Source organism: Lepidothrix coronata, unplaced genomic scaffold (assembly GCF_001604755.1).
Source record: "Lepidothrix coronata isolate B3197 unplaced genomic scaffold, Lepidothrix_coronata-1.0 Scaffold47, whole genome shotgun sequence".
Classification (NCBI taxonomy): Eukaryota; Metazoa; Chordata; class Aves; order Passeriformes; family Pipridae; genus Lepidothrix; species Lepidothrix coronata.
The window spans coordinates 54,134-68,810 of NW_016690227.1; the positions used below are offsets into that span (position 1 = coordinate 54,134).

Sequence of the window (14,677 nt, forward strand, 5' to 3'; positions counted from 1 at the left end):
TATGGTATTGCAGTATCTGGCAAAATTCTATTACCAACTTGCTTTGAAGAACATAATCCAACATAAAGAGCAAAGAGATCAGAAGACACATGTCAAAAGTCTGATTTTCATTTATTTCCACATTACATTAGCAGCAGAATTTTTTGATTTTGTGGAAGATTTTTTTCTGTGTTTTTCATCTGTTTGTTTTTTTAGGGTTTTTTTGGGTGTTTTTTTTTAATTGCTATAATTTCGTTGTTATTTTGTTTTCTTTTTTGTTGGATTTTTTTTTAAAATTAGTTTCTGTTGAGGTTTTTTTCTTAAGAATTCTAAAAAATTCTTTATTACCACAATCATGCAAAGCACACAGATGTGCCTGAAACTTGGAAGTCTGTATGCTTGGAATTGCATCATGTTCTTGAAAGCATTCTGAAGTCCTTAATGAGTAAAATGTTGGAGTATGAGCACTGACATTAACATGACATGCAACACAAAATATTCCAGAATATAAAATCATCTAGAATGTTATCAACAGAAGAAGAAAAACACTTGATTTTTTAAAACAACATAATAAGAAAATTTTGTAAAAATCTCAAGGTTTTTTTATAAAGTGAGTTAGAAAATATTACACATTTTTTAATAGTGCTAGACTGGCCTAAGTATCCTAAGTAAAGAATGCCTTCCAAAAACAGTTTAGAGTGAGAAGACACATATTGCATATTGAGATAGCTATCAATTTTAAGAGGTAGATGACAATATTAATCTATTATTTGGGGAAGATAACCCTAAAACTTTTATGTAAATAGCATTAAATATTATCTATACAGTATCCTGTATAGAATTATCTATACAATATCCATATGAAAAAGTGCAAAGAGGAGGAACATTGCCTCTCACCTAACAGCAACTATAGTCATTTAATTCCTTGGTCTGCATCATCAGCTCTCCTGAAAATGCAGGTGGAGGGAAGAAAGGATTAGAAAGGCAAGGAAGAAAAAGTAAAATCAACCCTATTTGCATATGCTGGCAAACAATAGGCAGAACACACCATCCAGACTGCAGTGAGAGTGACTGGGCTCACGGCACAATCCTCGTAACAGCGTGACTAGATTGAGTGGAAACAGCAGAAGCCTGCACAGGCAGTCAGACTCACTGCCTAAGGTGTTCATGAAGGTGCTTCACTGCTGGAAAAGCATTTCTGTTCCTATTCACCATGTCCATCAGATTCTTGGTTACCATTAAGAGGAAAAAGAAGTAAGTAATAGCAGCACCGATGGAAAGGCTTTGTCACAGTGAGGATGAGAATATGTTTTTAACTTGCCACCACCTGCAAAATGTTAGCTGTTACTAAAAGCATCCATCTCAGACAGTGTTAAAAGCACAGCTCAGTACAAAAATGGTATCACAATTTTTCTGTCCTTTGGGTAGTCTTCAAATTTCTCAAGGTACCATCTGTAAAACAAAGACAGGAATCTGATGAGTATAGAGTCTTCCAAATGCTGTTGAGGACATTAAGTGATTGTACAATGTGTTCAATTTAATCCATATATTTTCTGTCTACAAACAAAAAATATGCCTTTAGAACTACTCTGGATACAAAAACGGCATTTACTACACTCATCCTAACAACATCTAATCATCAACTCCAAAAAAACTAAGTTGTTCTGCCAGCAATGGGAAACCAAACCTACAGATGTGGTGAGAGCAGTCAGGGAAGGAATAACCTGTTCTTTAAAAATGTATGTTGTTATGCATCCTGAGTATTTGCATTTCAGAACTAGAGGGGGAAGAAATTAAACTAAAACCATGTAATTGCCTAATGACTTCACACAGAAGCACGGGTTACTTCACATAGTAATGACTCTGCATAGAAACATCTTCAGTTCCAAAGGATTTGGATAATCAAACAGAACATGACAAACATTACACTAGCCTTACTGCTAATACCTTTCAAAGACATCAGTATTTTCAAATCCAGACAATTAACAAAGAAGAAATACATAGCATTATTAAATGTTATTATTTGTCTTTTCACATTGGATAACAAACACATTTACTCCCAGTTTCAGATACTTATTCTTCCGCTCCTCTGAAATAAAAGAATTAACTTCACCAGGGCTTCTCAAAGGTGCAGATATTCATATTATCAATAGCTACCTCCAAGATCAAAGCTGGAATAAGCAGAGGACAAAACATGCAATGCACAATAACCTGCAGCTGTGGAATACCATCATTACACTATTTTCCCGTTTCAGTAATTTATTCTAAGTTTTTTAAACTAAACAGACTGCACTAAAATGTTTCTTCACTTACATGGATTTGTTATTTTTATTTGTTTGGGGTTTTCTTCTTGTATCCCTCTTTTGTTTTTACGCACCTTTCCATTAGTGCAAATTACTTCCTTTAACAACATTTAGCTTTTCCTAATGGTCTGAAAGAGTGCCACCAAGGCTTAGGATTGATGGAAATGAACAATGGAATTTGAACCTGAAGAGCATAATATATAAAGACGCACCAAGGAACCTGGCATTGCTTAGCCTAGCAAGGAGGAGACTAAGGGGCCCTGTTACTGCTACCTACAGGTGCTGCCTACAGGTCATGGAAGGGGAATTACTTAAGACAACGGAGCAAAGTTATAACTGAAATGCCACCTCTTGCAGCTGGAACGCAGTGGCCCCAAGCAAAAGTGCAGGGTGGAGACTGCCTGGCTAGATAGCAGTTGTGCACAAAGGGACATGGACATCCTGGTGACAAGTGAAGGATGAGTCAATAATGCATCCCTGCAACGATGAAGGCCAAGTGCACGTTGGCCTGCCTTAAAAAGTACAGAGCCACTAAGTCAAAGGAAGGGCTTATTCTGTGCACCATTTAGCAGCTGAGAGCATGCATCTGCATTACTGCCTCCAGTTGTTGGCTTCCTGTGCAACAACGATATCCACAAAGTGGAGAAAAATCCAGCAGATGGTCAGTAAGACAACTCATAGCTGGAACATATAAGAGGAGACATTAAGAGAACTAGGTTTGTTCAGCCTAGAAAAGAAGCAAAGAGGCACATCTGATTGCATTCTTCCATCACCTATTGTGATATTAAAGAGAAGGCAAAGCCATACCTTTCCTGGAGGCACACACCAGGAGATAAAGGTTGCAACATGGAATATTCCAACTGGTCATAAGGAAAGACCCTCTTCCCCACGAGAATAAGGAAAATCCTGTTTCAGCACTTTGCCAGAGATGTGTTGAAGCCTCCACCCTTGAAGACACTCAGAACTCAACTGGATGAGGCCCTGGGCAAAAGGGCAGTTGTAGGTCACACCAGCTGACTGGACAACCTTCAGATACTCCTCCTAACCCAAGATACTCTGCAACTCTACTCACTAATAGCAGGTGATAAAATAAGAAAAGATGGTCAACAGGTGACAGGTCAGGAAGGTTCAGGTTGGACAGTACAAAAAACTTGGTTAATTGGGAGGGTAATACAGACCTAGAACACCCTACAGACAAGGTGCAGGAAAACCCGTTTGTGGAAATTTTCAGGACTCCACTAGACATACCCATGGCTGCCCCCACAGATAGTCAGCAATGGCATTTTTTTCAACCTATTTCTCTCCATATATTCAGGCTTGTTTCCTGTTATTCCACTAAGTTTCAGCATGAGAACCAAAGCAGGAAGCTGAGAATAACCAAAATAAGATTAACATGTTCAAATTCCTTTAAACATGCTATTCCTTAAAGAGAATCAAGAGACTACTCTCCACAAACTATGGTCCTTTAACAAGAAAGCTACATTATGAATACAGTACATTAGCAGTCAAACTGTTTAGAGTAGAGACTTTACTATTATGTACTAGAACTGTTTTCATATTGTCCATTCACTTGATCATAGACAATATGATAGAGACTTGGCTATAAAGCGTGCCTACTAAAGACTACTTTAGAGTGATTTTCAAAATTTTAATATTGTAGAAACCAGTTCAAGTAGCAAGGGAAAATAGAGTATGTGATTATTTAAGACAATACTGCCAAACTTGTCCATAATTTTCACAGATTCAGGATGAACTACCTTCATTTCAACATTATTTTGACCACCTCATTGTACATCATGTGTGTTTATGCTCAGTACTGTTCTGCTGAAATTCTGCAGTGCTTATTCTTCTCAGAGTATTCTCTATCATATTCTCCCCTACAGCAGCAGTCTCTTTCACAAGACTTGCTCTGCAACATTGCTATGGGATGAGGCATAATTTGTGAAATGTAAATGCAGTGTGGCAGAGACAACAGAAATTATAAGACAAAAACCACTTACTGATGGTGTTGCCTTGCCCTTGAACCCAAGATGAAAAGAGTACACAATGCAAATGCAAGGCTTTCAGTGGTGCCACAGGCAAGGGCAAACCCAAACCACTCCAGGATCTCTCCAAAAAAGTTGGCTCCACTGACATACTCAAACATTCCTCCTGAAAGCAGGACAGAGTTATTTCAAAAGCACCTTAATCAAAATGTCCAGTGCTATCTTTTACTGTACATCAAATAAGAGCTACATCACCAATGTCTCTATATAATTTTAAAGGCGGTGGAAGCAGTGTTTTTCAGTTCAAGCTGTGCTATGAAGGATCACTTCAGGCCTCTTTCTAGGACAGACCTTCTCCAGGTCCATTTTTCCTCTTTAAATAATGAAAGAAAAGCAGATTTACTAGTATCAGAAGCAAGTACATGCCTTTGTAAATAGTTACTTAACAGTGACATCAAACTGTCTCTTTGATCGTAAACCTTTTTTTTTTAATATGTAAATATAGAGGACATGCTCCCCTTGAGTCTCAGAAAATACTCACAGGGTTAGTTAGCCTACAATGTTTCATTTCTTTAAGTACTTCAGAAATTAAGTTAATTACGAACAATATTATTATTATTATTATGAAGTAATGTCCCAAATTTATTCTCTAGCTTAAAATGTGTTGCCCTTTTGTTCCCATTCCTCATGAGGTCTACTGCTTCAGCCCTGATACTCAGTGAAAAAAGTAACTGGCAGTCTGCATTAAATCTGTTGTACAGACAATTATGGATAAACAATTGGTACTTACATGTCAGGAATTTATAAAATAAGAACTTTCACCCCAATTCCAAAGTCAGCATACAAATCAATAACATCTCAGTATGCGTTTTACCAGTGGAACTAAACAAACAAGTATTTGGCAACTGTAATAAAGGACATGTTTTGACCTTGCTTTAATTGCTCTACCCTCTTAACAAAAGAGAGGTGAATTTTTAGCACTTAAACTGGATAAGCAACATCAAAAAGACCAGCTCCCCCGATCTCACAGCAAATGACATCTTATTTACTTCAGAACTTTTTTGTGCACTGAACACAGTACAGTATGTTCATATTCATTTTTTACATGAGCACTTGGATTTACATCTATTAAAATTATAAGTTATCTTCTGAATGAAAAACAGTCTACTGCCTTATATATCTTAATTCTTCCAGTCATATTAAAAAAAACCTTAACAACCAAGAAAAAGCAACAAAAAACCCCAGAGAAACAAAATTCAGAGATAGTATTATTTTTCTTCTCTCAGTGACTGTAATGTATCTGAAAGAGTCTAATGTTTCCAAAAGCATCAGTAAACTTTAACACTTCAATAGGCTCCATAAGAAAAATCTTTCATATTCTCCATTTTCCCATGAAGGCCAGAATTCATAGTGCCCTACTTTGTTTGGATTTCTGTCCTCCTTTTACTCTGTCTCCCTTTCCACAGTAGTTGCTGCTCTCTGATTACCTAAGGTACCTCTCTCTTCACACATGGGACATTAGATGGGCCAGCCATTGAGTACTTTCTGCATTCCCCTCCTGCCTCAACACTGGGTTGATAATTTAGGTCTTCTTTCTCCACCCTCCTGCTGATTCTCAGAAAAGTTGTGGAATGCTGTGACATTTTTACCCCTTTTTAAAAATACAGCCAAAGTTGGTTTAAGAAGTCCAAAGAGTTGCACAGGCCAAGTGATATTGTGAAACAGACTCCTTACAATATTTGGCTTAAGAGGAAAAAAATAAAATGAGCCTCTTCTCCAGTCCCAGCTTTCTTTACCACTTCTCATGAGAGATACTACTTTTGCCATTTTAATCTCTGTACCATTTTTTACTTACCTCTTGGTATCTTGTAACCAGTTTCCCCTGGTTTTCTCAGATTTCTGAGAATATGATCAGAATGAATATTAATTGCCATGCCAAGCAACCACCCTATAAAACCTGAAAAGAAATATTAAAAGTATATCTTTAGTACACTGAGTGAAAGCACCCTTTCAAAAAAACTACAGTCATGTATCACATGTTAGGCATATCAGCTTAAAGCAGTAGTAATGTAAGCAGTATAAACAACTCTGGTGACAGACTGAGCTTTTCAGTCAGCAGAGCTCACAGTAATCGAGAGCTCCCTTGACAGGAAATAGTACAAGTATGAAGCTTATTCTTATGTTTCTAGACTTATATAAATGTATGCACAGGCACATATGCAGATGTAATGTGTGTAATTCCCTAACTTCCACATAGAAAAACAAATACGCTAACACTTTAAACACTGAAAGAAACAGCCATTCTCATTCTTCCCAAAGGGACACGTTAGCCCCACTCTCCTTTTCTATTTTTGCTGATAACATACCAGAATTTCCGCAACAGAATTTTGTGCAACAAAAGGAATAAAATCATGAAGGAGTTAATGTACCATTTACTTGTGTCATTCAGCAAAATGGTTTAGCCATTTACACCAGGCTTTCAGAGAAACTGAGACTGTTGTCACATTCAGCATCCTTATGTCTTGTTGCCATAACTATGGGATAAATCAAAAGGAATTTAGGATTGAAATTCCTTATTTTCACCCTTTGGCAATATGTTATCTATGGTATCTTCCTTTGAAGGCAGCCTTCCTTGCTACTAGGAGCAGATTTGGGGTTTGAAGACAGATCCAGTGTTGTTTTGAAGCCACCTCCAAAGTTACCAGTTTTACTTAAATTACCAAGAATACACCAGTATTTTCTAGGACAAAGTCACTTCACGTGCCAGATAAAGAAACCTTTGCCTTTTTGCACCCATAACTTCAGTCTTTCAGGTGGCTCTTTTTCAATATAGAGAAATTCAGGAGCTGATCATCTCAGCAAAAGCACTAACTGTATGTCCAAGTGTATAAGGCCACATTGCAAGACTGGTAGGTTGTCAGAGCACACTCCACCAAGACTTAAGCTACCTTTCCCAGTGAAGCTACAGATGTCTGAGAAGCAAGGTCCACTTACAAGCTGTTAGGCAGTTTTCTTCTCTCAAGCCCTTGTGAGCTTAAAGGGCCTAGCTGTCTGCTTCCACATGTATTGGGAGGAAATGACTGCTCTGTAAAAAAACTGAGGTGTCTGCGTGAAAGCTCTCTCCATTATTTGCCCATACAAATAAAAAAAGTTGTTTGTTTAACTTGTTACTATCTGCTTACATTGTAAAACTAATAGCAGAATTTAGTCCTGTGAATAAGCACGTTTGTTAACCTTTTCTTTATACAGCACAGCAAGTTTCTATTAGCAATCAAGGTGTGCAGATGCTATATGTAAAGTGCCTTTTGAAGTAAAATTTTACTTATCAACTATATAATCAATGTAAATACATCATGACATAGATTAGATATACTATATTTTATTATTAGATATACTATAGTTTATACTATATATCTACAATACTATGATTTATTATATATTAGATATACTATAATTTTAGTGAATGTTTCCTATGCATCTGCTTGTAAATTAGTATATGAACTCTTCCGATAATGTAGAAAGGCCGGAGCTTGCTTTAAAAATGTCAAATTACTACAGAAGATGAGTTTGATCCCACACATTTTTACCTCTCTGACTTGAAAACTGCAAAATGGCAGAAGGAAACAATCACATCTCTTTGTGGACAACAAACCAACAAATGAAGGCTATTTTCACAAAACACCTCTTCAATTTCAAGACCCCCTTTCCTCTAAGGCACTGCATAACCATGTTCCCTGCACCCATACTCTATGGGCAATCACTGAACATGCCAAGTTGGAAGGGACCCACAAGGATCATCAAGCTCAAATCTCAGCCCTGCACAGGACCATCCCCATGTGCCTGAGAGTATTGTCCAAATGCTTCTTGAGCTGTCAGGCTTGGCGCTCCTCCCCTGTCCTAATCCTCAGATTCCCAGCACAGCAGAGTCCTAGGACTCCACAAAACCAAGAGCTGGTTCTGCCCCACAATTCGCATGACTTGGCTACCAGCACAGGGAAACATGGACACGTAAACAGGAAGGGAGCCACTGCATATTACATCAGATTTTCAGATCCACAGGATACACCACACAACACGGATGACCTCAAGAGACTATTAAGAGGCTTTTTCCTTCATCAGGATAAACCTGGAGATGAAGGCTTGTGCACGTACTAGGTGAACACTTGCATAAGGAGGACAGTAACTAGGTCTACGCTAGCAGACAACCTGGTGCAACAGAAGAGCGTTGTGTGCTTGCCCATGTAGAATTTCACACAAAAAGACCTACTGTTGTGCTGCAGGCTATTCCAGAGTGACAGGAGGGTAGCTGCTATCTGGCTCACCTTCCCTCTCCAAGTTTCAAGAATATGCAGTGGAAGATGCTGTGCAGACACATCAGGAGGTCAGTTTCTACAGCTGCACTGAGAACATCAAATAAACATTTCAGGTGAACCAGTGCCTCATCTCAGACTCTGTGGTTACTTTCCAACAATGCACATGATAATCTAGAATATACAGATGTCTGTAGATACTAGGAGAGATACAGGCTAATCTACATCCCCAGGCTATGAGATAATATCTAGACATCCCTCGACTACGTGATCATACCCAGATATGGACAATGCGCACGCGCTCGTGATCGTACCCAGATATGGACAATGCACATGCGCTCTTCATGTCTTGTTCTGTGAAAAGAGCAGAGGTGGCACATGTGCTTGGTTGCCTGACTGTCAGACAAAAAGCTTCATGCAACAGATGAGGTTCAGTCACCTGAACCTTCTGAGCTACAGGTGCTGCTCTGCTTTGTAGAACTGCTACTGAGGAAAGTTTTTGATGCACAGAAGGGTTAGCCATCAACATTCGAAGTAGGTAGCTGAATGGGGTTTAAAGGAGTAAGAAAAGACACATGGTATATTGCGAAGAGTTTGAAGAAGCTAAAGCAAGCAAAGGAAGGAAGGAGTTTCCAACTAGAAGCACAGACAGATTAGGAAAGAACACCAGGGTGAAGCACACAGGTGTACATGTCCCTTTTTGCAGCATTCACTGCTTCAGGGTATCATGGGCTCTCTTGGTAAGTTCACAAGCTGTTTGTTGGCACATGTGTAAGGTACATGCTGAAAGATTATGAAATTGTTCCCACATAGGTTTGCAAACTCATGGTGCTGCATTTGAAGCAGAACATTCCCATTTCCTCTGAAAACAGCTGTGTTCACTGCTCTGAACCAAACCAACACACAGTCCAGAGAAACCATGAGGGAATCACATCAAAGTTATGTTCCTGATCCAAATCAATTGCTGGTGTAGATATAAGCTATTGCATTTCCAAAGTTAACTCCTAAATGCCTGAAAACAATCAAACTGTAATAAGGCTCCAGACAGAACACAGCAGTTGTTTGAAACCTCTCGCCATGACGGTTAATCAGCCTGACTTTTCCAAATTTCTGTCTTCACTGCAAATTTATCTCATTTCAGCTTCTGGCTGTTGAACCATGGTTGGCTGCTACTTTTAGACACTCTCTCATTTATCTTCCACATGTAACTCCATACAGCTTAAGAAACATCTTGCTAGCCCTCAGCAAATATGCTTTCTTGCTGTTGTTGTTTGCTAATATTCTAGTAACTTTTTCTAGTAATTTTAAACGGAGGCTTAAAGACACGGCCAGATGTTTTGGAAAAACTAGAACATAATAGTCCAGTTGTTCAGGGAGTACAGCCACTTTGGCATTTGAGTTGACCAAAGCCACAAGCATAAACTGCAGATATTTGGAGGTACCCAGCTGGGATGAATACCAAATAGCAATTATAAATTGCTAAGATCCAATTATGTTGATGTGTACTACAAAACAACATTAAAAAAAAATCCCAAAAGGTACTCTAGTTACAGGAATAAAATAAAAAACAAGTCTGCAGTTTCACAGCCATGCCAAATTTTATATAAAGATTTGTTGTACTAACACTCTCAAAAAAGTCAGCAGTAGTCATACCATGAAAATGGTTGCTATGTGTACCAGGAATCTTGGCTTTCTTAGTTTTTAGGATAACTTAGGGTTAGGATTGCTTTTTAAAGCAATAGTTTGAATTATAATAATCACAAAAGCAACACTTCATTTATGTTTAGCAGTACTAGAAATATATATAAGCATATATTCCAGACTGGTATTACCTGCACAAAAAGCAAACAATCAAAATAAAACCATAATAAAAAACCCACAAATACAAATCAAACTAACTCATACACCGAAGTATTCATAACTGAAGTCAGAGGAACCTAACTATTATCATTTATACATTTGCATCTTTCAGAAATCCTTGATAAACTCAAAAAAATAAACCAAGGAAATATGAATAAGAGTCTTATTAACTTGATTTTTTTTAAAAGATCTTTCAGTAAAGAAGAATTGATTTATAGTTTCTTAATCATAATTTGTTCACAGCACTGTATTGAGATATCTTTTGATTAATGTACTAAACTAGGCATCAGAGCCTTCAACGGTTTTGATGAACAGATCTTTTAACCATTTTTTTTGCTGGATCCCAGTTTAAGGAGACTGGAAATTTGAAACTACCAAGAAAATTTCAAGTATATCCAAGTGCCTAGCACCCACTGAAGTCATTCCCTTGTACCTCAATTTCTCCATTTTTAGTGCACAAGCAGTACTGCCTCCTAATCTTGGCAAGAGACCCTCCTTTGATTTAAGTTTCTTCAATCTTATAGTCATGATAGCATTTAGCACAGTGGTCTTCCACTGTTATCCACAATAACACTGTAATAAGGACAAAACCTTCTTTTTTTTGTTATGAAAGGCTTGAGAAATCCTGGAGAAACACTAACTTGCTCTGGCTACAGAATAAAAACAAGAAGGGTACTTCTTCAGATCAAGGATCTACACAGCCCAGTTCCCCACCTTTGACTGATGAGGCAAAACATTCTGATTTATCTTCAGATGAAAGAGATCTTTCGGTAAAGATTTCATTAGAAAATGATACTATGATTTTGATGGTCAACAAAAGTAGATGCTTAGGAAACAAAAAAATACAGTGACAGTACTTTGTCACTAGGCATCTTAGCCTTTTCATCATATCCATGACTTCAACTATAAATAAATGTAATCTCCTTTCCAGATCGGGAGTGAATGATCAATTCCTCCACCCGCTTCCTTGTAGGCCAGTTTCGTCCTTTGACAAAGCTCACCCCTATTACAAGGGCGGGCGTGCTGATGCGTGTGTGTGTGTGTATCATTTGTAAATATCCTGATATCAAGGTCTTCTGGCGTTAGCAGTGGTATCTCAGTAGTTAACAATCACCCTCGCTAGATTTTTACTCCACGAGTTTGTTTACTTCAGTTTGATCTACATGTTACATAGAAAAACTACTTTGTTTGTTCTAAACATGCATGCTGCTGGTTCCATGTGAGGCTTCAAGTTTCTACACTGAAAAAAATACATAACAATATTTATTTTGGTGTTAAAGAGTAAAGATGACAGTCAGCTCACCCAGCACTGATATTGTGGAAAGAAATGTCAGTTCACAGTTCTAAAGTAAAAAAAAGTTAAAGGCTTCCAGATACACCAATAAGAGAAATACCTATGAGAATACTTACAAAATGGCTTTGAAGATACAATAAAATTACAATTAAAAGCTGTGAAGACAAAGGAAAATTACACCTTAAGTTTTCATAACATTATTTGACTCACCTGTAATGAAGCGTGGATCTTTCAACCAGCCCGGAGGGTAAGTTGCATAGTTGCTTAAGCTTCGGCCCTGCAAGTATCCATTGAAAATGCAGAACAGAAGTGCTAACACAAAAGTGACAAATGGTGTTGGTTTTCCTTCACGGATCAGAAGAGGAAATATGAGTGCCCTGTAGCAAATAAGGAACGAAAATTTATTGTATTAACAGACCAAAGAGAGAGTTTTGAAGTCCAAAAACTGTAATCCATAGTCCACGCTATCCTACTTTTCAAATTCTCAGCATTAGAGGCTTTGGTCCCTGTTCTAAAGGACAGTTGCACTTGCTTTAACACCTAAACATTCATTTTGTTGCCTAACTGGAATTACAAGATCAGACCTCTCTCTCTGTATGACAGAAATTTTGAACTTTGTATCCAAGGCAATTACTTTGATGAGAGGAGTAAAGGTAACTGATGTTAAGCACAGCCTATTTTTATTCTTCTTTGTTCCTAAATCCTCAGTAGTATCATCAAGCTTTCTGAAATGAGCCAAGTCTCACAATCCCTACACCAAATCCCCCATCACTTCTAGGGGGAAAAGGCAATGCCCTTAAAATTAACCTAATTGAGCTCAGTTTCCTCCCTACCTTAAAAGTCACTTTAAAACCCTAATTGCTTCACCTCTACGATTTTGGTCTACCCTATGATGCCTGCTAAACACATGACGAACCCACAATTGCCATCCCATTTGGGAAAGGAATCTTGATTGCTTTTCCTGGGGGATTATGGGAATAAACCAACAAGCTCTAAACAAGATCAGGTGAATGTGAATGTTCTTGTGATCTTTCTGGTGCAACAAGCCAACTCCCAATTGCCTATTGATTTAATTACAATCTATAATGAAACAGGACGAGGATTGCTGAAGCCTGAGCAGTTTTCACGTGTTTTCCATTTACCCAAGGACTAGTGCTTCAAAGTAGTCTTTCCAAAGGAAGCACAACCATAACAGCTTTCAAGAAAAAGTAACAAATTCATTAATGGGATTATTTAAAGCATGCTACATTACAACAAAAGGAACTGGATAATAGAGGTCTCTTCCAGTCTACACTCACTTACAGAAGAGTCCCTTAGTCTGGCAACCGCAACAAGCAACTGGAAAAAACAAACTGCAGCACAGCACAGCTTGCTCTACAAACCTTTGTCTCATGTTCCTAGCTATTTCCAGACATCAAGGATGAGTTAAGATCCCATGCGAAAGCTATCATCTTTACTCTTAACAGAAAAAAGAGCAAAGACACAGTCCCGGGTTTTCAAAACCAGCCACCAGGCCAATCACGTTGAATCCTTCTCGGTTGGGAGGATGTGGAATACTTTCAGTCAAAAGCACCAGCCTCTCTCATTCAGCACTGGAAAACAACAGTGTATCAGCCACATACGGAGCTTAACATGACCTGACAAATCTATTGCTCCTGTATTAGTAATGATGCAAAATTGCTCGTGGAGTATGACCAGTAGACACTGTCCGTAACTTGAAGAGAACAGCAAAATCTTACCCGAGCTCCAGCTAAGCTGCCTTCTCCAAGAAGCACCCAAGTTGACTACAGGGCAACATGGAGCACTCGGCCTAAGATTTGCTAGTATTTTAATGAATCACTGAATATCCTGAACTGGAGAAAACCCTCATCCAGTCCAACTCCTTCAACGAACACTATGTTGAAAGACCGTGTTGAGAAACATAACTTAAAATAGCCACTGTTTCACAGCATTAAAATTATACGAGTACAGAGTGCTGAACTTCCCTTGTTTTCAACACTAGGTCCCTTCAGGCAGTCTGATCAAGCCCTTGCTGACACGGGGGTCGCCACCCGAGGTACAGCTGCAGCGCAGGGATGGACCAGCAGCCGAGGGAGCATCGAACATCGCGTTTGCACGCCCGAGCACCGCCTCGCACAGCGCAGCGACACACGGCAGCCGGCACCGCTCCGCCACGGCTCCGCGCCCAGCTCCCGCAACAACGCACAACATCCTAACGCAGCGAAGCCCTAAAGACTTCAGTGATTGTGATATTAAATAACAAGAGCTAATTAACTGGAGCACCTCAACCCGTTCGGTCTGGAGGCAGCAGCCAGGCGTTTCTATGAAGACTGACCCCTTCTCCCGCCCCGGCAGCACTGCCAAGGAGCCCCCCCCAGACGCCCCGGCGGTGCCCCCGCCCCGCCCGCACCTGTGCGCGTAGTGGAGGACGAAGCAGCCCAGCAGGACACGGTTAGCCGGGGCGGCGATGGCCTCCCCACCGCAGGCGGCGAGCCCGATCGGGACGAGGAGGGAGGGCAGTTCCTGCAGCGCCCAGGCAACGCGGGCGGGCAGCAGCGAGCCGAAGCGCCGCGTGGAGTACCGGCCGTAGGGCATAGGGATGAAGCAGAGCAGCAGGGCAGAGCCGGCACCCAGCGCCATCAGCCCATAGGAGAAGAGCTCCAGCAGCCGCCGCTCCTCGGGGCCCTCCACCCTTTTCCAGAAGCCGCAAACACCATGGCAGCCCGCGCACTCCGCCATCACCAACTCCACCGACACCGAGCCCCATCGCCCCCCGCCGCCCCTACTCATCACCCGCTCGGCGCCCCGCCCACCGGGCACCACGGACCAATCGGCGTCGGGGGGCGTGGCCAGAGCCGCCCGCCCGTTGGTGGGCGGGGGGGGTGGGGCGCGCGCTCGGGTTCTCGGGAAGTTCCGCCGGGAAGGGGCTCCAGGAATGAGTGGGCG

The 14,677-nt window shown here is 40.2% G+C and overlaps 1 protein-coding gene across 1 annotated transcript; it reads right to left on the reverse strand.

Moving 5' to 3' along the window:
• Positions 1 to 225: 225 nt before the first annotated feature.
• SRD5A1 (steroid 5 alpha-reductase 1) lies at positions 226 to 14,530 on the reverse strand. Its single transcript, XM_017814966.1, has 5 exons — positions 14,142 to 14,530; positions 11,942 to 12,108; positions 6,123 to 6,224; positions 4,283 to 4,433; positions 226 to 1,431 (listed from the first exon to the last, which is right to left on the reverse strand). Exons 1-5 carry the CDS (start codon positions 14,519 to 14,521, stop codon positions 1,365 to 1,367), a joined length of 867 nt encoding a protein of 288 aa, XP_017670455.1. The 5' UTR covers positions 14,522 to 14,530; the 3' UTR covers positions 226 to 1,364.
• Between the last annotated feature and the right edge of the window lie 147 nt (positions 14,531 to 14,677).